We start from the raw sequence: 26,889 nt of genomic DNA, 5'->3' as shown, positions 1-26,889 counted from the left end.
GGACTTAAGTAGCAATATGAGTTTTATGGCAATGCATCACAACTGGAAATAACTGCGAGCAAACAAAAGGCAGGGCTGAAACGACTCAATGACTAGGCAGTAATTAGGAATAGTCCACGTTCATGGGAATATGAACAATCACGCAGGAGGTAGCAGCAGACCTGCAGTCACTTGATAAACAGCTGCTGTGTGTCCTGCTCGGGAGGGAGCAGGCACAGGTTTTACCTGGATAACTGCCTTCTTATCAGCTTTTGGCAAGTTCTTTGCCTGACGTTCTGCCTCTTCCCATTCTCTCATCACCTATAAAATAAAAACACATTTGAATTCAAAATCTTCAGCTTTTCCTTTACATACAGATTTAACTGAGTGAATTACTGTATTTTTCTTCTATTTTTGTCATTTTACACGTTAGAAAATGTATCACATACTCATTCCTATGTGAATAATATTCGACCTCCTACGAGGACATAAATAATTTATCGTAGCAGCATATTAAACATAAATGTTCACATTTATTGCAGGAATATCATCTTTAGAAACAAGGCTGGTCTCCTCCCCCCACCTCCCAAGAAGTGGGTGAAAGTCATTTTATTTTATGTGAACAAATACCAACTATCCATAAAAGACACATGCTAACTGAACAAGGTCCTTCCACTATTAAACTGAACACAGAGTAAATTTTAATCTCTTATGAAAGCAAGTTAAAACATTTAAACTGTTTATTTTAACTATAGGGCAAAAGGCAGATATGACATTTTACGTGTATGTATGATGAATATAATGCCAAAAAGAGTACATAATGGGGGGAGGGAAAGAAGGCTTCTGTTGTCACGGATCCTAAACTAGCCCCTTAAAGAATCAATGGGAATCAGGGCCTTCTGAGTCATGAATAGCAAGAATCCCTCCAGAATTTCTGAGAAAAATACACATTATAATATTCTGAATGTAGCAAAAAAATATTTTTGACAAGTAACATTTAGTAACTAGGTGCTATGGTTTGAATATGTCCTCTAAAATGCATGTTTTGGAAACTTAATCCCCCATGCAACACTGTTGAGAAGTAAGGACTTTAAGAGCTGATGGATTAATATCATTATTGAGAAAATGTGTTCATTATTGTGAAGAGTGGGTTGTTATATAATAAAAGAGATTTTGGCCCTCTCTTTCCCTTCTGACTTCCTCCCTGGATGGCACAGCACCAAGGCCTTCACCAGACATTGGCGCCATGCTCTTGGACTTCCCAGACTCAAGAACTGCAAGTCAAGTAACTGTTTTTCTTTATAAATTACCCAGCCTGTGGTAGTCTGTTACAGCAACACAAAACGAACTAAGACACCAGGTGTATCTGTTTTGTTGGAAAATGATGCTCCCTGCTTTCAGCAATAATGTTCACCTGGATTTCCCTGAGAAAAGTCCACTCATTGATCTGAATGCAAAAAGTAAAAGTCTGCACCTGTGTACGTTGTTGAATGAAAATGCTATTAACTTCTTACCACCTATGGTTACCTTTTCCTTTTCAAGTACACAACCTGCTGTCAAGTAGAGTTTGTTTAAGTGCAACTCAAACCTGAACTAGGTAAAATGAAGAAAGAAGGATTAAGGAAGCAAAATACTGGCCTGCTGCCAGATGTGTATTTGCATACATTGTGTACTTCTGAGGCGTGACAAAACTTGATTACTGCACTATAAGAGCCTGTTATTTATAAGTATTTATCCCTAAGGAATTAATTTTTCTGACGTCTTTCAAGATGGCAAGGAAGAAAGGCTTGGAATAAACAACTATCGATAGAAAACTTCGATGTGACATCAAATCACCATGTAGGGGCTGAGCGTGGTGGCTCATGCCTGGAATCCTAGCAACTCAGAAGGCTGAGGAGGGAGGACTGCTTGATGCCAGGAGTTCAAGACCAGCCTGGGCAACATAGCGAGACCCTATTTCTCTAAAAAAATTTTTAAAAATTAGCTTAGCATGGTGGCTTGCACCTGTAGTCCCAGCTACTTAGAGGGCTGAGGTGGGAGGATCGCTTGAGCCCAGGAATTCAAGTCTGCAGTGAACTATGATTGCGCCACTGCACTCCAACCTGGGGAAAAGAGTGAGACCCTGTCTAAAAAAATAATAATTAAAAATTGCATGAAACATCACCATGTGGGTTTCTAATTAGCTATTTTATTGTCCATTAGCATTCATTCTTTGTACAAGATACAAGACTAGCTTCCCTTTGTTTTAATGAAATTATGGAGAAAACAGAATGGAATACATATTCCATTACACTTGAAGAACATATCAAAAATAACCTCAAGGTTCGCAGCAAAATTGGGACAAACACCCTGCTGTGATGAACAATAAAAGAACACAGGAGAAAAGAAACATACTGTCCCAGTTGCTTTGGTGCCTCTGTGAAGTTAATAAAGGGCACCTGTGGGCAAGGGGATATTGAGGACTATCTTCACTTCATAGATGAGATAAGCCTTGCAATAAAAATATTTCAATTTCCTGCTTCGAGAATGTTCACAGTGGCGGTACTCTACCAAGAATTCTTCAGGCAAGGCATCTCAAAATTAGTTTGAGATAGAGGCCGATGTTTTATTGGAATGTGAAAAACTGAATTTCCCCATTACATTTACATTTTTACCATTTCACCTTGTACCATCAGAACCTGAACTTTTAGCTGGAAGATTTGTGGAATAACTAAAGAGATATACATAGCAAATGAGTTGAAAATAAGCATTACTATAGAAATGAACTCAAATTCTGATTTTTAGAGCAATTTAACAATATCCTACACCCCCACAATTAAACAAATCACCTATACCGTCCCCTCAAGACTACTTACTGCAAATGAATACACACTGTAGGCTGGACATCCCCCCAGTGATGACAGATAACATTACTGCTGGCCCTGTCTATGTGCTTTACAGTCTGTCTCATTTAACTGATTCCTAACAATAGCCTGTGAGATCAGGCATGGCCATCTCCACCTTATGGGCCAGGTACCTGCTCAAGGGTATGCAGGTAACAAATAAAGAAGGAAGCATATCAGCCAAGATCTCTGTGGCTCTAAAGACCATGCCTTTGTACCCTGTAGCCCAATTTGCTATTAGAAAATGCAAAATCCACCAGGTGAGCTAAGTTTATTTATACTTAGTGACAGGAGAAAGGGCTCCTTCTGAGATGTTGCTGCTTGTCTTTAAAACAAACAAACAAAAAAACCTTGACTCTGGTCAACTTTCATTTGGAAGGATTTCATTTTAAGGACATACTAAAACTGCTAAGTTCCTAAGTAATAAAAGCCCTCATACTATGTTCAGATGCTTATTTATACTTGGTAAATGCTGGTCATAACATATAGCAACAAAAATCTACAGATTTAGAGTTATCCCCAACAACAAAGCAAAATACCAAAAGGTCCAAAATCCTCTGTGTTTGTAAGAAAACATATAACAAAAAATATAATAAAAATCAATTAAAACCTCACAATTTTTTAAATTTAAAATTCTCAAGATCTGAACCTTGTGGTTGTTCTACATATTCTTATAAAGCAATTTTCCATTGCATGCACAAAGGTATCAATTTCATCCGGATTTATGGATCTTCAAAGACTTGGCTGTTCCATGTGGAGAAAATGACTACTACTCAGCAGAGATTTAAGAGGCAGGCAAGTTCAAAGTCAGAAAGTCGCTAGAATTTAGCATCATAGATTATGAAGATAAATGTCTCAGGTGTCTCACTTTCTTGTGACCACTGGAATCTACTAGACAGAATTCTCTGCTCTAGAAGAACATCTCTTACTTTATCTCAGATATATCAGATGACAAAAAATGAAGAATATCTATCAAAATTTAAATGAACTATGTCGTAGGTTAAACAGATGTGCTAAAAGAAAGCCGGATTATTATTCTAGCAGAGATTATCATATTTGAAGCTAACAGAGTATTTGAAGTCAGTTTTCTTAACAAGATCAAAATGACCAAGATATACTATGAGGAAAAATATGAGATTTAAAAAAAAGTTTGTTTTTTTTTTTTCCAATAATGACTAAGTGGGTTCAAGAACAAAATGCAGGGTTAGTAAGGCTTATATAAACTTCTGGGTACTAAAAGGAGTATTAATCCAACTGGAGAGGTAAGACATATATATGCAAAAATCACTAAAAAAATGGAAGAGTAAATACTGAGAATTAAATGAAAGGTAGAGCAATGATTACCTGTCCCCATTTTGGGTATCACATGGGGCATAAGGAATGAGTGAGATTTGTCAAAGAAGAGTTTGAGGGCATTTCCAGAAGTCACTGCTGAGAGCACAGGGAAGCCCACGATGAATGAGGTGAGCCAGTGCTGGGCAGGGCGGCCTAACCAGACAGCAGTTTAACACAGCAGGGGAGATGAGGGTAGCAGCTGAGACGAAGAGGTGGCAGGAAGACTAGAGTCAGGGTGCAATGGTTGGTGCTGGAAATGACAAGCGGAGCATTCAGTGTTTATTTTTATTATTGTTCTCCTTTTTTTAGACTTCATATCCCCAGAATTGGATTTCTGAGGTTAGCAGGAAGCCTCTGAAAGCTTCAGGAAAAAGAAACAAGATACGAGATTTAAGTTTAAAGGAGAACGTGTCACTGATAATAGCTATGACTCATAGTCCTCCTATGCTTTCTTTACAATGACTATCTGTCTGTGTCTTTCCTAATGAAAAATCCTACTTTTTCAAAGAATTAGCTTCACGTGAAACCTCACTATTCCACTGTAGCTAACTCTCTAGTTCAACTCATTTTTAGGTTTTCATATGAACACAGGCAACCATTAGAACTGTTCATTATATTCCAGAACCAAAAGCATTGTGATAATAATAAGGTTTTTTTCCTGTTTGTGTTATTATACCAAAGTAGATCCGTATATTGTGGTTAATTATCTTAGGGAAAATAAAAGGTAACTGTGTTATGCCTTTCTAGATGCGTTTTTAGTTCTATGTTTTAAAATGTAGGTTTTATTATTATTCGGGCACGGTGAGGACAACAGATCAGGGACAACTAGCACTGAAAAGACAGTTTGTTACTCACAGTCCCAAGAGGAGGGTGCACGTCATAACATGTAGGGCCACCTGGGAGGCACCAGCATCAGTCGGGAGATACAGGGAGTGAGGGGCAAACATGGACAAGAGCTTTCCTTGTGGTCTTCGTGGAAAGAAATGGGGGAGGCAGGCTAAACAGGTTTAGGACTGATTAGCTTGAATAATTTCCAGAGGCTCTGGGGAATGAGGGTCATCCCTAGTTGTTTAGGACATGGCCCTGGGGTGATTAGAACAGATGGACAGTGGCCCAGAGTGTAAGAGCCAGAGAAAGAAGGCAGTTGGGGGTTACGGCTTTGGATTGCTTGGCTTGCATGAGAAAACATGCTCACAGGCCACTCATTTGCTATCTCCAGGGACTGGTTAGCCCTGGGACAGGGAGCTCCCGCAGGGGAGGTGAGGCCCCAGATCAGAAAATACAGAGAACAAAATCGAGATTAATCGTCTACTAATGATGTCTTATGAGCTTAGAAAATATATGACAGCATAATTCATGAATTGTGTTTAATGTTTATCAAGAGACCTTTTAAGTATTTGTGTTAAGTATGACAAAAATTAGTCAAATCTGGTATGTATCACAGAATACTAACACCAAAAAAATGAATAGTTGACTTTAACCCAAAATCTTTATCCATTCACTTATGTTTCCCTGGGCCACTTATATTGCTTTGTGTTAAAATGGGAAGTCACTCTCTTAAACCCTTATTCCCTTACCTATCACTTAGGAGACTAGGTGAAATGATCATTAGGGTTCAATTTAGTTTTAAATTTCTATGGTCGTATGAATTAACTTTGTAAGAATTAACTTTGTAAGAAATGGTAAATTCAAAGTTGTAATAATTTGGTACTTAACATAAAAGCATTCACCTTTACTAAATAAAAGAACACTGTAATAGATGTTAATTTACAACATGGTAGTTACAGGTACTACATATACACACGGTAATAAAACCAAACAAGTACCTTTCTTCGCCAGAGAGAATGTTGTTGACATGATTTAATTTGTGCTTACAAAATCCTGCTATACCTACCACACCTGGAGTTTTTCTAGATAGCATGTTCAAGGAGAATGCAAAAAACCCACAACAGCTGCCCTCATAGCAAACATTTAAAATGAGAACTTTACATCTTTAAAGATCTGAATAAAGTCACCGGGTCCCTGTGGAGACGGAGGCAGAGGCAAGCTCAGATTTCCTGCGATTGTAGGGCCCAAGGATGGAAGAGGCAGATTTACCTGGGACATTCTTTCTCGGTGTTTAGCCTCAAGCCTCTCTTTCGCTTTCTGGAAATGGGCGTGTTCATTCTCGTCTCCAGGTGTCTCAAGATACTTGTCAACGGCGTCAGGGGTGCTGGCTGCGGTTGTAGGAACTATAAAGCAGAAGACAAGCAAGTTTGAGCATGGGCAATATACATAACCTAAACTTTTGTACCCCCATAATAAGCTGAAATAAAAAAAAAAAAGCAAGTTTGAGAAGAAAAACAGAATATCCAATCACTTAAAAGAAAGCTGTATTTTCAGTTATTTCCCAGAACAGAGAATTTAGTAAGGAAGCACGTACAAGATGTTAATGCTGCTTAAGAGAACACCGTGGGACACTTCGCAGCACAGTAAGGATGTGTTTCAATACTTTCAAGTATATGGTGAAGGAAAATCTTTAAAATAGTCCATTTTGTGATTATAGTATTGTATGTAGAGTCCTTTACAAAATAAGCGTGCACAGAGCAAAAACGGTGCTTACTACAGAAATGTTTTCCCAAATCCCCATACTTTGCTAGATTAATTTTTTGCAATCTTGAAAGTAAATGATGGCAGTATCAATATCACATGTTAAGATGCCTGCAGAAACCAAAGAAACCAGAAAATTAGCCTGTTGCAGAATAACTATACCTCAGAGAAAAGGTAAGCTCTACGATGTATTTTAGATAGCTTAATTACAAAGACATCTGTCATGGGACAGTATTTGAAACACTATAAAAATAAATGTAAGTATCAATAAATGCATTTTTTAAATAACAGAAGGACCTTTCTGCCTTCACAAATTTGGCAATAGTCAATGAATTCATTACACTAGTTGTCAAAAAGAAAGTAATTTCTATTTTAAATTCAACTAATACTGCTAAGCAATGGTGAGTTGCAATATATACTGCTATATTATGTGGAAACATAAATACCCATAAAATTGAAGAGTAACTATAAAACAAAAATGTCCTAACTCATAAGCCAAGTGATTTATAACACTTACACAAGCAGTTTTCGGAAAGATTTGTAATGACTAGTGAGAATTCAGATTATTTATGAGCTTAAGAAAAAAAGGAAAAGAAAAAGAGATTTTCACTTAACGAAGAAAGTACGTTCAACCTAAAAAAGGAAAAGAGGTATTTTCACTGTGTTTTCAGGTCAAATCAACTTAAGTGTTTTATTCAAAAGATTATTCAAATATCATCAAGGATGCATGTATTCTTATCTAATTACTTGAGTATTACATTTGGGATATAATATCCCAAAGTGGACTTGAACAAGAAGAATTTATGGCTACGTCATTTTGAAACTAAACTCTAAGTTAAATGTGTTTTATACATGCTTCAAGAAAATGTCTGGAGTCTTGACAATCCAAAGGCTTCAAGATTTTAACTAAAATCAAAAGGCTTTTTTTGTTAAATAAATAATATCTTTCACTTTAAAGAGAAACATCCATTCTGATTTTTTTCCCCTCTACTTCAGCCTTGATTGATAATTATTTTTTTAACAAATAGAAACTTCTGACATTATCTATGCAGATGTTGCTTCAAAGCAGAAGGAAGGAGGAAGGGCATGTTCCCGGAACCTGTATGCAGCTGTCCCTATGTTCTGCATAGCAAATGAGGGAGTGGTATTCTTTCTTACAGCAGCAGCAAAGGGGAGAAGGAAGGAAAAAGTGGGGGCTTTGCAAGTAGGCACATCTGAATGTGAGTCAGGTCAGCTGGGAACTCGAGCAAGAAACTCCGGCGCTCCACAGTCCAATTTCTTTATCAAGTGGTGATAACATGCCGGAGGACATAACAGGAATGCTGGGAAAATGAGACTCCACACCATGTGTAAGTCACCTGGGGAGAGGGCGTGGCACACAGGGTACTTCATACGTGTAAGCTGCCTTCCTCCACCTCTGTGTATTATGTTTTATTCAGATCTTAGAGCTTATGTTAACCATGGGAAAAATCAGCACTTTTATTTCTAATCCACTGAAAATGAATTACACACAGGACTGTGACGTGTCATCTATAAGAAAAGTATGACGTATTTTTCTAAAAAAAAAAAATCTTAGGTATAACCCACAAAAAAAGGCTGAAAGTATTGCAAATAAGTAAAGTCTTGATCTGTAAGATCAAAAAAATAATTTTTGATATTACATCCTTTTGTCAAAAAAATTGAATCAAAGGTAAATGTTTCTTTTAGCATAACCTCAAGCAAATCAAATATGCAAGTATTTTTAACTTAATCATTTTCCCAACTTGAAATGGATGTGGTATTTAGCATTTTAAATTTGTTTCCCCTGGTTTTAATCATTTTCTCATCCATCTCAAGTGCTAGAGCTCAAATGAGAACAAGTTAAAGTAAAAACAGAAAATAACAGTAATACTCTTTTGGCATAGTATAATCTGGCAGAATGACATGATTAGGCAAACCGTGTTTAAATGAGAATGTATAAGTGAGTGGGGTTATATTACTGATGAAGATAGCCATCTGGCTGTATCTATCATAACCACAGCATAAGCACCCTTTTGGAAAACTGGAATCATAAAGCTTACTATATAAGTAGGAAGTTTTCCCAGCTCTTACGTGTGCAAATATTGTCTACTGTAAAATGGAAAGGAGATAAAACACTATAATCTGAATCATATAATTGAACTGGCCTGAACTGAAATGTAGCTTTGTAATACAAGAATAAAATATACTCAAAAAATAAGCATGAGGTACATTTAGCAGGATTAAGAATATTTTAAGTATTCAACCTTCCTTTTAGGTATATGGAAATAAATACAAACACTGTAATTACCCATTTATTCCATTTAATCAAGAAATATTTCTGTGATGGTTAATTTTAGGTGCCAACTTGACTGGGCCACAAGGTGCCCAGATTAAACATTATTTCTGGGTGTGCCTGTGGGGTGTTTCTGGATGAGATTAGAATTGACCCAGTGGACGCAGTAACCTGGGCTGCCCTCCCCTCTGAGAGTGGGCACCATTCCGTCTGTTGGGGGCCTGAAAATAAAAGGGAGGAGAAAGAAGAAATTTGCCATTTTCTTTCCCGCCTGCCTGAGCTGGGATGCAGTCTTCTCCTAATCTTGAATGGGAATTACACCATTCACTCAGCTCCCCTGGTTCCCAGGCCTTTGGACTCAGACTAAATTATACCAGCAGCGTTCCCGGGTCTCCACCTGCAGAAGACAGACTGTGGGATTTATTAGCTTCCATAATCACCCTGTGAGTCAATTCCTCATAATAAATATTTTCACTGCTTTTGTTTCTCTGCAGAACCCTGAGTAGTACAATTCTCTTCAAGTAAATCTTTGTCCACGGTCCCAGTTACTTTAAGAGAAAGCTGTCTCTCTTTTCATTTTTAAGTCAAACTTTTTTAGCCATTCACACAAACCCTCCATCTCAATTAGTTGACGTGAGTGAAATTATGCTGTATTCATACCAACTAGCAGACCAGATCACTGTCTAGTCAAGGAGAGAAGCATATATTGGTATTTTAACATGAATTTGGTATTTTATTATCACCACCCTGCTGCTGGTCAGGAGGAAGGGGAGAGCAGTTTTTAAGGAGGAGTATGTGCAGAGAGCTCAGCTTCTACTTCTCTCATATCCTTACATCCTACAGGGATTATGTTACCAGGACTGGCCACCACTTTGTGATAAAATCCATGGCCGGCCAGAGACGCGACGACACAGGTAGAGAGCACCGGCAACTAAACCGGTGCCCTAGCCCTACCCTTTCAAGGCGCTTCCTTTCAAGAAGGGAGTGGGGTTCAGGGCATGTCAGGGGATGTCCCAGGGTCCCAAGGAAAAGGAAGTTGTTTATTAGCAGGTCACTTAAAACACAGGTCACCGAAGTGGGGACAAACTGGCGTTAGGAGGGTTTATTTTTGTTTTGGTTTTTAAACTACCACAAAGCAGTTTACCCTCTTCAGAGACCTCTGAGGTTCCTTAGAAGCTATGAAAAGGGTTCAGATTTCTATGCTGACCAAATCATAATAGCCTCTTTTCATTAGCATCTACTGTGCTAGGAACCACGTGTTCTCATTTAAAATGTGGGAAGAAAAAAAACCCAAACTACCCTATTTTATTGCGTAGAGGGGAAACACTATCATTTAACATACTCCTTCACATCCCCAAACACACACAAAGTCTGAATTTAGGACTAGGTGAGCTATAAAAATCGCATAAAGCTAATTTTTAGAGCAATAAAGGGCTAATCCATCCACATGTCGGGGCACTAGAAAGGGTTTTTGTTGTTTTATTTTGTTAATGAACACTATAACCTGGCAAAAAAAATATGGTTTGTTATGATATCTGTTGGCCTATTTTCAGTCAAACAGACGTTCCTGGCCTGAATGCTATTCTGGTAAATGACCTCCAACAGAAGCAGGTTATAAAACAGAGGGCATGGGAAAGATCCCACAGAGCCAGAATCCGAATGACTTTTTAGCCGTGGGCCCTCCTCAGACGGGCTCCCTTATGCCTTCCGCAGGCAAGCTGGATGGATATGTTCACTTTCCACAAAAAACTAGATAAGACTCATGGGTAAACATCTTTAGCTCTGGACTCTGACCTCTAGGTGCCTAATCGTTAGCAGCACTGCCCATGTCACACGCACGGGCTTTGAACTTTTTAAATGACCTTCCTATTTATTTTCTTATTTTACTCCCACCCACAGGCTTTAAACTTTTTAAATGACCTTCCTATTTATTTTCTTATTTTACTCCCCTAACAGCCTTGTAGCTCACGGTAAGATGTACAGGGTGTTAGCTCCCTTTCTTTACAATAGCAAGAATGTGTATCAAAATACTCATGACAAATGAAAAAATCCAACAGGAAAGCAGTTCCAATTCACAGCGCATTACTGCTTCAAGGTGAACGTTCTGCTTCTAAGTGTGCAGTGGCATTCCGGATGACTAACACCTGCTACGCAGGCCTCGTCCTTGTTCTCTGCAACCCTGGGGGCTCAGAGGTGTCTGAGAAGCTGAGGCAGCAGCTGTGATGTAGACAGACCGTGCTGCCTTGAGTGCGCCCGTTCTTTCCTTGCTTCCTGCAGCCCGACAATGTCAGCGCCCCTGTTATACTCGAGGCTGAGAGCAACCAGTGAGCAGAACAGACAAAGACCCTGGTCCTGGTGGCTTTACATTCTAGTGAGAGAAACAATCACCACAGACATAAAATTAAAAAAAAAAAGACAAGAAATCATATTGTTAGCATGTGATTTCTATTATGGAGCAAAAAAAGAAAAACAGAGCAGAGTTAAGAAGGACTGGGAGAGTCGGGGAGGGAGGGGAGTTTGATCGCAGCAGTAAGTAGGCGGCCAGGCCAGGCAGGGTCTTCACTAAGAAGGTGACATTCAGATGCTTCCCAGTGAGCTGCAAAGAACATGGCAGGCAGATGAAGTGAGCATGAGGCCCTGCGAGGTGAGGGTGCCCGGAAAATTCCAGGGCGAGTGAAGAGAGCGGGTGGCCAGAGCAGAAGCAGCAAGAGAGAAAGTAGCGGGAGGGGCAGAGAGGACGTGGGGGACAGATACGTAGGGCCTTGAAGCCACAGTGAGGACTATGTGACGTGACCTGTTGTAAAAGGATCACTCTGGCTGCTATGGGACAACTGCAGGTGAAAGGTTCTTTAGGAGTAGAAGACAAAGATGAGGGTGGCTTGCACTGGGGTGGCTCTCAAGGGAGGGTCCCCCCTCAGCCCCCCTCCCTACATGGGAAGGATCAGACTCGCTTCTTTCTCTCACGCCAAGATGCTGTTACCACACAACTGAATACTACGGGAGAAACTGCTTTTACGTGTGTGTGAGGGCTCATTTCAATTTTAATAATGATACACGGATGCTTGTCACAACACTTCCACTTCACACTGTACTCTGCTCACAATACCTGCCAGAGCTCTATTTTCTGGGGCGGGGGGAGGGGAACAGGTTTGCTTTCAATTTATTAATGAACCCTGATGCTGCACCCAATGTTCGTGTTATAAAATACACCTCCATCACTGGGGCCAAGACGCCAGTGAGACAATTCCGCACCTGTGGTTCCCCCAAGAAAACTGTAGCATTTGAAGGGAAGTGATTTCAAAACAAGGTGAAAGCTGCTAAAATCTTCAGGATGCAGTAGAAATCACTCCTTTTGCCCATCTGGAGAACTCCACAGGAGATAACCCATCAAACCCAACTGTGTCCATGCACCAATTTCCTTTATCTCAGTTCTGATTTTATAATCACTGCATAACACTGTTTCATATTCATACTAAAAGAACGTGGGGTCCAAATTAAAGACACTATGAAAAATTGCCTCTATTATTTTGATATTCATTTGTTTCCTTAATCTCTAGGGTGACACATAATTTTATAGTCATAATGGGCTCAGGACGCAAAAAGGAGAAATAACTCCACCTTCAAATGGTAATGACCACAACCACTTACAATAGGCCACAAGGCCAAGTATTTCCCTAAACAGAGGCCCATGAATGGCATTTAGTCAAAATACTAACATTAAATTATAACAAGAAAATTTGGTTCATCTCCTTTCGTCTGCAGAAAAGCAATTTATCTCTATAGCACTGACAACAGAAGATGAAAGTAAATTAAGATCTCTATAAGTCATTGCCTTATCAGTGAAAACGCTATTTGATACACAACTAGCAATGTTGTCACTTGAAATGGCTATAATTTATGAGATGGCAATGAGGAGATATATATATATATATATATATATATAGGTGAAATATAAACCTTTAAAAAGATTTTATGTGAAAATTTAATCTCGAAACATGGCAGAACTTTCAGACTGCCAGTCCAACTTAAAAAAAATTTTTTTTTAAGTCTCTCCATTTCTCTGATTCCAAAATAGCTAAAACTAACACATTCTAAATTCAAACATTTATCATCCCCACCAAGTCCAAGATAGAGGATGAAGTTGATGATCTTTCAATGTAATACTAGATTCTCTAAAAAAAGAACAAAGGCACTTCCCCCCATAGGCCCCTATATCACGCTTATTTTATAGTCAGTGCAATCACAGTTGGCTGAGAACCCTACCAATGCATCGTGTGGACATAAGGTAATAAAAATGTAATCTATGTTGTGTTTGCTCTACTTCACTCAAGCTACATTTCTTTTTTATGTCCATGGACACATACTGACGTGGGAATGTTGCCATATATGTGAAATGGATGTGAAAGAATGAATGTTGGCATTATTTTTATTAAAATCTATATTCTCTATTTAGCACAACGCACCAAAATTTAAAAGCAACCTCAAGGCTGAATCTGAGAAACTTACGTGCAGCAACTGCAGTAATAATAACTGGCATCTAGAATGTGTTAACCTTAGGTTATTGTTTTTGTCAATGTGTCAAAAGCTGTTCTTGACGTCATTAATGGAGACTCATAAAGAGATGACCCATCATAGCTGCTCAACACTCGATAGATGAGTTCAAAAAGTCAAAATCTTCAATACTGTCCATTTTCATAGAAATTGTGGCAGTAAACGCAGATGGAACTGTTAACCTCTATGGAAGTCTTAAGAATAAAGCCAGTATCATTTTACCCTGGCCTCTTCCTTCCTACACAATCTCTTCCTACACTTGCATATTTTCCTTTATACTGTCATTCAAGTCTAGGACACACTTCAGCCTCATTTCATCAATAAACCTATCAAGTTATTGAAAGCAAGGTAATCCTATTACTTTGCTGGTGTCCCTCAAAATACACAGCCTAGCACATCCTGGCCTCCAAAGTAATTGCTGTATTAAACCAGAGGTTGGCCTTCTGGCTACTTTTTTAAAATTAATGTTTAATTGGAACATAGCCATGTCTCTTTGTTTACTTAACTGTGTATGGCTGCTTTCATGCTACAACTTCTGAGTTGAGTAGTTATGACAGAGACTGTATGACTTACAAGGCCTAAAATATTTATGATCTGGCCTTTACTGGAAAATATTTGCTGACCCCTTTATCAAACGATCCACTTACTCTTCTTTGGCAAGTAGCTAAATAAAGCACATATATAATGAGCATTCTCTTACTACAGGTTAAACGTCTCTAATCTGAAAATCTGAAATGCTCTAAAATCCTAAACTTTTTGTGTGCTGACATGATACCACATGGTGGCTGAGATAATGACACTTTGCTGTCTGATGATTCCATGTACACAACCTTTGTTTCATGCACAGAATTATTAAAAATACTATATCAAATTACTCTCAGGCTTTTGCATAAGGTGAATATGAAACACAAATGAATTTGAATTGCATGTTTAAACTTGGGTCCCACCTTCAAGATAGCTGATCATGAATATGCAAATACTCTAAAATCTGAAAAAATCCAAAATCTGAAACACTTCTGGACTCAAGCATTTCAACCTGCATTCAGAGTTAATGGTCCCCCTTTTAAAAATGGCTGGTTTGCTAAGTAATTGAATTCTTTTCAGTCAGAGTCACTCTTAACAGCTTTGAGGAGAAAGCCATTCTTCTTCTCTAAGTATTTCTGGATACCAAAGATTTGGCTTTTCATACTTGTCAATCTGGTGGATTTTACTGGCACTGATGTGACATGTAATTTAATTCACCATCACATCTTTTAGGCTTTTACTTATTTTTCATGATGCTTGGGCAGTTTTATAAAAATATCATAGTTCCAGTAGTATCACAGAATGTGCTAATGGGAACCAATATTTGCTATTTAATAATTGGAAGAAAAAGAATAGTGTGATTAAGAACAACAGTTCAAATTTGGCCAAAGACTAAATGGCCTGGACACTAAGACTTCTGTTTTATGACTCCTGTCCTTGTGACCACCCTGGGGTTAAGGTGGCACTTTCTGCTTAAAGGCTGTATGGTGAGTTACCTACAGTTTGCAAATTGTGAGCTTCTGAGGCAACAAACTTAGAATTCGGGGGTGGTGATTTGGCCTGATTTGATAGGTTCCAATTCTTTTTATATTCTCTGGAGGTGTACTAGTCTATTCATGATATCTGGGCCATTTGGATGTGCCTATAAATCAATCTTTTTCGCTCCTTCAATCCTGCATTGGGGCCAGACCTATAACACTGCACAGACCCTAAATCCATAAACATAATCCCAAGGTACAAGTAACCTGTGTAGCAAGGCTATAGGGCATCTCTACAGATGGTTGTTCTCTAGGGATTCTAGGAAACTAAGATGAAACAGAAGAGGAAGGGGTGGCGCATGTGTGAACCACATGCTTCCAATCCAGGAGTTTACTCTTATTCACTGCTTCCATAGTAGCTTACATTAGAGTAGAAAAACTGAGACCTCTAATACTATAGTCAGAACAGCAACAGCAACTTCTATCTTATCTCACAAATATTGAGAGCTAGCACAGTAAACATCAATTTCGTAAACATCTGTTGAGCACTGGAGGCTACTGACATTCTAACACTTCAACTTGCCTTCAAGTTAGTGGAAAGTATAACTGTTTACACCAGCCTAGTTATATCTCTCAGTCAGACGTGGGGAAATTACTAGTTCAGAACAGTGGTTCTCAACCAGGGGTGATTTTGCCCTCCAGGGCACACTTAGCAAAGTCTGGAGACCTTTTTAGTTATCACAGCTGGAGTTGTGCCAATGGCATTTAGTGGGCAGGGGCCGGGGATGCTGCTAAATACCCTAGGCATAGGGAAGATGCCCACAACAATTAATTATCCAGACCAAAATGTCAGCAGTGTCGAGGTGGAGAACCCTTGGTCTAGCTGGTCTTTGCACAGATTGCACAACACTGTGCAAGGGAAGGAGCCAGAGATGGGTCACTCTTTGGCCAGATCCCATGGTGCAATCTGCTAACTAAAAATTGGCATGATACTCTTTGTGAGATTAAATGCCATCAAGGAGTTCAACTATCTGCCTTTTGACATGCAATGTCCCCTTTGACGGGGACAACACTAGAAAAAAAGATCATACTTTTGAAATATAAACTGATCAACAAATATTTATATAATAATTTTACTGTTTACAAATACTGCACTGTGCAGACTGAATGTCAAACTTTTGCATTGTCCTAAACCCAAACATGCAGATGCAAAATTAATGTCAGATACAACTAATCTCATAATATACTTTATCCCAAACAGGAAAGAATTTTTTTAAAGGATTCAAATCCTTTGAATTTACTCTTTATGAATAAAATGAAAGCTCTCAGCCTCATGTCTCTATCCCTCATCTGTGGCTTAGATTCTTATTTATGATAACAGTAAGAACAACAACAAAATCTGTGTCCCTAAACCTGCAATGTTCAAAACTGATTTTTACGACAAAAATTTGAAACCTAGAAATGCTTGATTTTAATAATAAGTCTTGACAGGAAAATCATTGTATTTATAATGCAGACCATTATATATTTTCTTCATAAGTGTAATCCTGTATCAGTTCAGCTGAAGAGCTTTTTCTATCTCATTTCACATTCATTGTTTGACTAGAAGAGGCTCTGAATGAGCAAGCTGTTTATAAAACCAACCACCTTTGTGCAAAGAGATATCATCCAATTAGCTCTAGGTTGGTGAGGGAGTAAAGAGTAAGCCCAAGTTGTCCAATCAAACAGGCTTGTTTGCCTTCTAGTTTGGCTCATTTTCTCTGAATCAAGTCTGCTATCTGCATTTGACCTCCAGATGACCATGACTTTTTCAATTCAAATGTGCAGCTTTGCTATAAATAAGATTGCATAGCTACACAGGCTATAAATAACAAGAAATTATATGCTTTCTCTGTCTGTTTGTACTAGCACTGCAAAACCCTTCACTTGCTGTGATTGAATAGTCTCTGTAGGTAGACAAGAAAATATAGCTGCCCAAATCACTTCATCCTCCTAGTGGAAAGGTATCAGGATCCCAAACACACTGCAAGTAGATGGAAAAAATTACTGAGAAAGAGAAAATTACAAAACGACTTTCAATATCTGTTTGGAAAAGTAGATGATGCCAAAAGTAGTTATGTGTATGTCATGAGCATAAATTTATCAAACGATGTTTCTTTCCATCAATTAATAAAAAATGAAAAAATATAATTCTTTGATATGCTAAAATGATGTAAAATTAAACTTAAAGAAAAAACAATCATCATTTTGTAAAAAGGTGGGAAGACATTTAATTTATTGATGTGCTATACTCATGACATTTAGGGAAAAATGTTAATATTGTTCATCCTTTTTCCATTACTTTCTGTATTCTTAAAATGTGCTTCTGAACCTCAAATGTAATTTTGCTAACACAGAAAACAACGTAAGAACCAAATGCTTAGCCATTTGGTGCGGAGCATAGCCAAAATGTCATTTGGGTTTCAAACCTGGTCCTGCCATGTTCCATGGCTTGGTACAAGTCACTAAGCTCTTGAAGCCTTGTTTTCTCATATATACAAAAGGAATGAAGAAAGTGTCCAGAAAGTATTCTACAGAAAAATAAACGATCAGTGAAAAAGCTTAGAACAATGCAACACGCCATGCACATTAATGTATCATCAATACCACAGTGTGGTATCTGCTTTTCTCTAGTCCTTCTGTGTTTACCCTCTTGCCATACTTTCAAGGTTTCTGGAGAAAAATGCTTTTTCACAATAGCAGAAAATGTGTTTATTGTGGCAGTAAAAACCACATCCTTCAAAAGTTACACATAATTTGAATTAATCTGAACACTTTACGGAGGCCATTAAAAACTCTAATGGTTTAGGATGAAATCTTTTGTAAAGTACATAATTCTCCATCTGCAATTTATTATTTTTTAAAAAAGATAACTGGTTTCATCAATTTTGAGACCAGTTTTTCAGGATAGTGTATATAAATGCTAATTTTAATTATAAAATATCTAAGCTACAAATAAAATTGTATCTCTTCCTTTAGCAATCACAGGCATCAGGAGTATATATCACCCTTAACCTAAACCTATTAAACCTATTTCTGGACATAATCCAAAGCCAAATATGAGTATTGAAACCACATTTTTAAACCAAGCTAGTCTGATATGACAACTGAAATAATATCACAAAACATAAGACACTGTAAGACCTGCAGTAGTTGGTTGATATATTTTTTTATAGGAAGCTCACTCTCTCCTCCTTAATAAAATCAGAAGTTGGGCACCTGTCACCCACTCTTGTGCATTCTGAGAAAAGAGGAAGAGGTGGTCCTAAAGTCTAAAAGTGATCTTCCACTTTTAAAGTTGAAACATTGGTCTTACGACACACGTATCTGCAACCTGTGCACAGGAATTAGTCTGTTTACTAAAATGCATGAATATTATATATTTTTCTAAGGAAACAAGTTGCTTATGTATAAAGTCTCTTGTTAAATCATGGCACCTTGGTGGCCTTGAGGAAATAAAACAATGATGCCATATAAAAGATAATAATGTTGTATACACAATATTTAATAAATATACTAACTAAAAAAGAAATTGATCAAAAATAGAAGATTCTCAGTCACTGGTCTTAGCCTGACATCTCAAGTTGTCTGGCAAAATTAGATATAATTACAATCAAGGCAATGGGAAGAAACATTTTATTAACAGACAGGTGTTCAAGAAACACAAAACCATGCAAAGCAGGTGATGACGCTGGAGTTATAACCCAGCCGTGCGACATCCTCCTCCCTTCCTCCCTTCCCCCAGGTGAATGACAACATACGTTTAACAGGATCTTGGGGAAGAGGTTCCTGGGTGGTCTTGAGTAAACTTTGGGACACTATGGAGAAAATAAGAGAACATAACTAAAAACGAAAACAGAAACATGGGAAGGATGGCTGAAATTCACACAATTCCACTAACCAAAAACCAAATAAAAACAAACAAAAAAATCATTGAATTAAAAAAAAAAAACAAACTAAAATATCTTGAGCTTTGGTCCCTCCATAGAACCAAAGTAAATATATAAACACAAGATCTATTTTCACAAGAGGTTAACATCTTAGAATGCGAGATATTTTGTCTCTGATGGTACATCCAAGTAACCTGTTAAGAGGATTCTTGCTCCTATTCTCTCTCTGTTGTGTCAAACACCACCAGTTCCCTTCTATTCCCTCAGAGCTCACCCATTCATGGTGCAGCTTCTGGATCTGGTCTCAGGCTATTTGTGGAGGCATCTCTCATACTTTTCCACCCACCTAACTGACCTTCAGCCTCTTGCCTTCACTTTCTTGATCTATTATTCTGTAACCTACCCCCTCTAAAACTGAACAGCCTTATCTAATGCATCCCTGTTGGAAGCATCTACCTTTTGCAAATCTTTCAGCAAAGCATGTGCATGTCCACCAGACCTGTGCTGCCCGCTGCTTGCTCCCAGCTCAAACTGATCAAAAAGAGACGGGGAAAGGGAGGAGGAGGGCGGTGCTGGGATGAAGTAAGGGGATAATAGCTTCTAACTCTTGAGGCAAGTTCATCACTGCTCATAATTAAAAGCAAACAAACCTCCTTCTTATTACCAAAATATGTGATAGTCTAGAAAACAAATCCACTCTGAGAAAGGGAGAAAAATGTTGGCAATCTGCCAGGAAATCGCCCTGAGCCACTAAACCAGCTAGAATCACTGTAATAAGAGCCCTTTGTTCTCAGGGCTGTCGTCCACAGAATCCCCCCATTGTGTTCACATTACCTGACCTAATTGACTTCTTTGTTTGAAACTGAAGAAGGGAGTCATTTGAGCTAGAAGCTGCAATCATCCAATCACAGCCAGGAAAAAAAAAAAAAAAAAAAAGACCTTGGGGTTACCAGTTCCTACACCTGTTCACACACAGGACTGGAGTAGAGTCATCTCATTCACAGGTGATGGCGGGAGACCAACAGGAACTTTTCCATTAGATTCCACTTAGATATTGGGCTCCTTCACAATGGAAGGTCTTAATGGTGCAGGTCCTTCTGTTGTTTTGCTTAATCCTATGATCCAGCTGGAAAACAATTTATATAATCCCCAGAATGCCAGGCAGGAAATGGTAGCTGCCACCTTTGCAACACAAGACAGAAAAGGCAGGAGTCTCTCAAAGAAGAAATGCACAACTACCGAGTTTCATCTTTAGTTAATCGAGTTGAGCAATTACTTCTTGAGTAATCCAAACTTCCTATTCACGAATAAAAATAAATAAATAAATAAATAAATAAAATTGGGGATTTAACTGTGGAAGGCTGCTAACAATAGCAGAAGTCTCATATATTGGGTATGTTACCTCCTGAGAATTTACCTGTTCAGGGGAAGGTTTCACCTTGCATTTAAGTCTCCATGACGTCATATATTTATCCCCCAGAATTATGAAAAGTTTAACATCCAAGAAAAAGAGTTTGAAAATTATATTCCCGGAGCCTTAAGTCATGGAAAGTTTCTAATGTTAAGAGTTCTCTTCTACTGTCAAAAGAGGACATGGAAACTTGACATTGCACATGTCTGTGTGCTGAGCTCAAGGGCATCCGTGGGCATTTCTACTCTCTGGCACGTGAGGTCTTGAGCTCAATTCAATCCCATTCCCTCATCATCACATTAAAAGACACACGTTATAAAAAAACCGAAAGATATTCATCACAGCCATACACCTTTGTCAGTGCAACCGAAGCTTCGCCAGCCAGGCTTCCAGTGGTAGACCGTATTTGCACAAGTAGTGCACATGCACAAACACGAACACGTATGTACACAGACAAACACATTAAGTATGCATTTGCAGACACGGCTGCAGATGACAGAAACAGCCACTCCAGCTTTGTTTTAAAGAGAAGCACTCCAAAGTCCCTACAGATTGCAAGACGTATCTACCACGGCTAGTAGAGGAACACATCCATGGCCATGCTTTATTAGAGAAAGATGGAGAGGTGTGCTCACGATTGAACATACTGCGGAGACTTTGGGCAATTAGAGAAGTCGATAGAAATGTGGTTAGTGGTAGCAACAGGCTCATTCCCAAGAACCAGGAAAATCAATCTGTTACAAAGAGCAGAGTCAGTGGCAAGAAAGACGAAAGGTGGCCAGGCTCGAAGAAGGGTCCACTTACTGACGCTGCCACACACGGCCATGCAGTACTCTTCTGTGTCAAAGTTGTTCCGGTTGCCGCCACATCCGCCGTAAAAGAACGGGGCACACTTCCCTTCAGTCACATCAAAGTACCAGCGGGAGATCATTGCTCGGCATGGCCCCGTCTCGGCTTGTTCAGAGCACACCTCTAATCAGAGGAGATGTGGGGAACCACATTTAGCATGAAAAGGCACTGTCTCGCTGTTCACGTACACACGTTTCTTGTCCTACCTACTAATCCCCTCAGTGGTAACTTGGACTGGGTTTATTAGGCAGCAACTACCCAACATTGACTGAGAAATTTCATTACCCACCAGGGCTTGAGAGGTACCTCTGAAACAAAGCAGGGCATTCTCAACTGGTTTTATGAGCGTGGTGCTCAGTAGTAATAAAAAGATTTTGGCTGGAAGTGAAAAGATCATTTGGCTGCTTTTAGATGGATGAATATTAAATGACGGAAGGTGTTTGCACATCAAAACAATTCTCCATTATAAAAAAGAAACTTCTCTCTTAAAAAGTCAACTCTGTGGGACTGTTTTGGTTATGATGCAAAAGTTTAAGTTCTCACATGCAACAGATTGTTTTCCTTAATAATTGCCTTCATTTGACTATAAAATTAATTACACATATTTTTAGTGTTCTCCAGTTTTGGGGAGAGACAGCCTGTCTACTGACTATGTATCTGAAAACCTGTAATATTTGTAAATAAGACTTACAGTAGATGACATTAACTCTAAGACCATTTTATTTGTACATTAAAATATGTTTTAAATATAACATTCTTATGTTTTAATACATATATACTACAGATATAGTAAAATATGTATTATTTGTATATTTTACATATTTATGTGAACCTTGGACAGTCACATTCCAGACAATAAAACATAGTCCACCAACTCTAATTTGTTAATACACACCATGCACTGTTTTACATTAAAACACATCTTACCTGCAAACACATCTTGCCACCCTCCCCAAGACCAGTTTCATAATCCCTGATTGACTCAAAGTGTAGTAACCCATCCAATTCCATTCATAAAGTTAATCACGAGTAGAATTAGAACTCTACCTCCCATGTACATCCCACTTTTGTTGGAAGCGAAACAACAGCTCCAATTCTCCCTCTGGGTTTGTGTCCTGCCCTTGCTAGGCTGACACCTTAGAACACACTGATGTCTTGTTTACTCTTCGTTTTACTATCATGCCAAGGGAAAAACACCTTTCTAAAAGGTAAAAGCCATACATGATCCAGAGCTTCCAAGTTAGTAATATTCAACAGATTGATTCTAATCAACCCATCAAAGACAAAGACTCACAGTGTCAAATAAATGGGGCTAACATGCTACCTCCCTACACACATTGCTCTTGTTTATAGAAGATGGCAACCAGAAGTCACCACCATCACAATGTTGTCAACAGAGGAGGAGTAGTCAGCACTGAGCCCAGAAGGTGAGTGTCAAATACTCTGCGGGAGAAATGTCTCATGTAACAGATATCTAAGGTGATCTGGCTCTCCTGGGATGGTTTCCAAATGGAAACATCTGGCTTCTGGAGCATCAAGCTCACGATCATCCATCGTTAAGGCCATCCCATTCAGTACTGATGCTTTGAAAGTCCCCATTCTGCAAACCCATCTTTTGAACTGGCTTTCTGGATAGAATTCTCCTGAGGATGAAAATCAGCAAGCCTGATGATACAAGTATCCTATCCACTTGGCAATTTTATTTATCCTCCAAAATTAAAAGACTGGCATCCTAACTTATAAAGGGTGAATTGGTTTTGGGAGCCGTATTCCCTCTATGTTACTGACAGAGCAGTTTCTGGACTGCAGAACTAAAAGCCATGCTCCAGATGTGGGAGCCCTGCCAACCACAGCCATCAGCAGTCTCTGCTCCTGGACCGTATCTTCTCCCTCAGCTGTAAACAACATTTGCAGGTTGGCTTTTCCCTCCTCTGTATCTCCTTCACTCATCTGTACGTGTTCATGTCATATGCTCTTTCATGTTTCTAAGACATGGTAATACTCATTATTTAATCTCTTCCTGAGGCAGTGCTAATTCCAATAAGACTACAAGGCCACAGTGGTTGCTGAGCCTGCGCTGTGGTTGGAATTGGCACTGGGACGGCAAGCACTGTGGCCACTGCTACCAGTGGAGGAAGGGAATCCCTCTGTCCCATATTCATAGAAGTGTTGGCAACACCATTGACCATGCCTTAACAATTGATGCCAATCCTCATACTTGGCACCAAGTATGTGTCTTCTGATCTTTCTCTGCCACAGGCCCCATCGTGGACATCACATCTCGACAGGTGTAGGAAACACATCTTTATGAGCTTTTTTATGTGTTAAAGAAAAGTGGTAGAATCTTGGGTGGTGCAAGTTAAGTAATGAAATAAAAAAAATGATGCTCAAAGGAGATAATAGATATTTGCCCATGCATGTGACCTGGTAACAATTTCTTACATCTAATAAAGGCAAAATCTCCCAGTCCAGAACCCAAATGGCATTATAATGTGTTATCATTTTCCTCTACCGCTAGTGAAACACAATGACACATTCACTTTTATTTTACTTCTGCCTCATTCTGAAATAGCTCTGAAACCTTTTATTACAGCTAATTTGTAGAAACCAGGCCAATCCATTTATTGTCAACTAAGTAAACAGAATAAACTACACGATGAACACACAACTCTTACTGTAGTCTCCAGCTGTAAGAAAAATCTTGATTCCCTCTTTCTGAAAAGGCCAAGAAAAGAGTGAGATCATCTCCATTTGGGGAGTGTTGGGTTGGCTCTCCTGACCTCGTTAGGGCTGTTGGCATTCTTGACTTTGAATGGTCCCAAAGAGTGTCACGACCTTGGTGGAGTCTGGGTGGGCATGGTGGGCAATAGCGTGCACTCCTACAAGTACTCACATACCAAAGGACAGCTGAGAAAATGTGGCCCTGGGTGGGTATAACACTGCATTAATCTAACGCCAACTACATAACGTACTGAGGAGGATTCAATGTATGTGAGCCTGGAAGAACAGGACTAAGGGTGTCTATTTGTCATTTTTCAATCTCTAAAAGACAGCCACCTCATCCACCTGGCTCTCAGCTGCTGCCACGGAGGAGCACAGCCCACCAGTACTAGACAGGGCCCAGACGGGCCTCTCTAACATGCAACCCCTGTCCTGGTGAAAGAGAGTTTCTCATTCTAATCCCCTCCATTACCAGCATCACTGATTAACCATCTGGCACTTCCCATCACTTTCCCTCAAGGCTGTGACTAGAACATCAACTTTTTAGAGGAGAGAAGCTGATTTCAGAGAGGACTCAGAGAAATGGATTACTTATCCTCCCTCACTCATCATTATATTCCTACTCTACTGTAGGGCACTCAACTGTGTGGTCTTTCTGACCTTGTCTCTAACCCTTTATCTTTCAAGAACAATTGTCCATATAGTAGAAAAGAGAACTGCTCCTTGGTCTGAAAGAAGCTGCGGTACAGCTAGGGTCTGCCCTAGGGAAGTATGATGCTAATGCTTTTACACAAAGTATTAATAAGCATGTAAGAAATGGTCAGAGAGACTCCGAAGAGAACATGTAGATGAAGGAGCACATACTTGAGTTAAAGAAGAGTTAAGGGATTAATATCAACTCTGTAGCTGTGATGTTGTACTGGGTGAAGAACATGCAAGGTGTCTTTATATTAATTTTTTTAACTGCATGAATCTACAATTATATGAAAAAAGTAAAAAAAAAAGAAAGAAAACTCACATAAAAAAAAAAAAAGGAAGAGGAACATTGGTAGCTCAGTTTGCCTTAGAATTTTAATCTTGTCTCCTTCCTTGATTCTCTTATCACTTAAAATTAAGTCCCCCAAAGGACTACAATTCTCAGTTTGAGAAAATTTCTTTTAAACTCCTTTCTAGCAATGGGAAATAACCAGGGAATCTAACGATTCAAGATTCTAACCAAGTAGAAGAGATTTAAAGCAATGAGACCTGAAATATATCATTTATAAGCTGCATGACTAGATTCAGAGGAAAAAAAAAATCAAGAGAGATTTCAAATGCTTGTGTTCACATGATTTTCTATTTTTCTCAATGGGAATAATTTTTCTCAATAGGGTAATTTTTTCTTTCCTAATTATAGAAACTGCTAAAAAAAATTCAGTAAAAATCCTGTTTCATATATTATCACTCAGTAGAAAATTATTTACGATGTCATCTACTAAATATAGAGCATGCCTCATTAGAGATTATATAACTAACCCCCATCTGAAAATTAAAACCGCATCTTCCAGATATATAATACATACAATTATTTGTCAATTAAAAATAAAATTGAAAAAAATAAATTTAAGAAAAAACAAAAAACTTTGTCTTCCTTTTCTCATCTTTATTTTCTTCTTAAAATCTAAAATTAATAAATGAAAACAGTAAGATTTTAAAATCATCTGTTAAACATTTTGTGAATTCTTCATTTCCATTCAAAGTAACTATTACAGATAACAATGGAGAAAATTTGCCCAGAAAAATAGAAGCAGTAGTATTTCTCAAAGAGAAAGGTTATACAGAAACATTTGTTACACAAACTTATATGAACATCTAGGGAATGACAATCTTTGCTTATTCATGTTTAACTTCTTAAACTTTTAAGATCACAAATATGTTTTCTAATATTCTCGTAGCCGAATTCTGCTGGCAAGGAAGGATTATCTTTTCTTATACAACAACTATATTCACTCTCCAAGCCAAAAATACCATTTTATAAATTGAAATGCTGGTGTACACAAAACAGAAAGCAAACTTATGTGCTGGTGACCAAACTCCATGCATTTTGAATCTTTGTTAGGGAAACCTTGCTGAGATCTGTGCTGGTTTCAACACTACAGTCCATTTTCTAAAAATCAATATAATACAAAATACAATACAGAAGCGAAGCCAGAGCTTCCTGCATTATATAAACTTGCTGTTCAAAAAAATAATGCTCAACCACAAAAAATTAACTCTGAATAGGAATTTCAAATTGGAGCAAAATTTTTTGTGGATGACCAAAGTTTGAAAGCTAATTTTACACTTTGTAACAAATTTGGCATGAATACAGCAACTAGGATGGGGAGAAAATCTCCACTTTGATATGTATGGTAATTCTAATGCCTTCTTACAAAGCAAAGTTAATAGGTTAGCAAATAATTACCTTTATTTATTTATTTTTTTTAATTTCACCTTATCATCATGAGGGTACAAAAGTTTAGGCCACATACACTGCCCATGTCACCCCCAACCCCCCGAGTCAGAACTTCAAGCGTGACCATTCCCCAGATGGTATGCAATGCACTCATCATGTAGAATAATTAGCTTTAAATAAAGCACTAAAGATGAATTTTAGAATGTTAAGCTTTTTATTATGATCTCACTTTTAATAATTGAGTTTCAATTATTCTCAGCTTATGTGAAATAAAGTTGTATTGCATGTAATCGGTAAGTTTGAATTTAGAAATTTTGAGAAAACAACCACTTGAATAATCAAACTAAATAACTAAACTATATTTATATTAAGAAAGCTAGAAATTATATATTCTGAAGCTGTAAAAAACCCCAG

General features: G+C 38.4%; 1 protein-coding gene across 9 annotated transcripts in view; it reads right to left on the bottom strand.

The window, feature by feature from the left end:
* Nucleotides 1-26,889, bottom strand: part of APP (amyloid beta precursor protein) — a 244,752-nt gene that overhangs the window by 75,247 nt on the left and 142,616 nt on the right. For 3 of the 9 annotated variants that reach the window (XM_069475007.1, XM_069475008.1, XM_069475011.1), the window contains 4 exons: nucleotides 21,276-21,443; nucleotides 18,932-18,988; nucleotides 6,294-6,427; nucleotides 226-300 (listed from right to left, as the gene is read on the bottom strand). In XM_069475007.1, coding sequence (XP_069331108.1) covers nucleotides 226-300; nucleotides 6,294-6,427; nucleotides 18,932-18,988; nucleotides 21,276-21,443 — 434 coding nt within the window. The remainder of the gene's footprint in view (nucleotides 1-225; nucleotides 301-6,293; nucleotides 6,428-18,931; nucleotides 18,989-21,275; nucleotides 21,444-26,889) is intronic. The other 6 variants (XM_069475013.1, XM_069475014.1, XM_069475015.1 and 3 more) reach the window with 3 other exon arrangements.

The sequence above is a fragment of the Eulemur rufifrons genome, chromosome 7, assembly GCF_041146395.1.
Source record: "Eulemur rufifrons isolate Redbay chromosome 7, OSU_ERuf_1, whole genome shotgun sequence".
In the NCBI taxonomy this organism is placed as follows: Eukaryota; Metazoa; Chordata; class Mammalia; order Primates; family Lemuridae; genus Eulemur; species Eulemur rufifrons.
The sequence above is the reverse complement of the archived record's forward strand: the minus strand, read 5'-3'. Positions and strand labels throughout refer to the sequence as shown.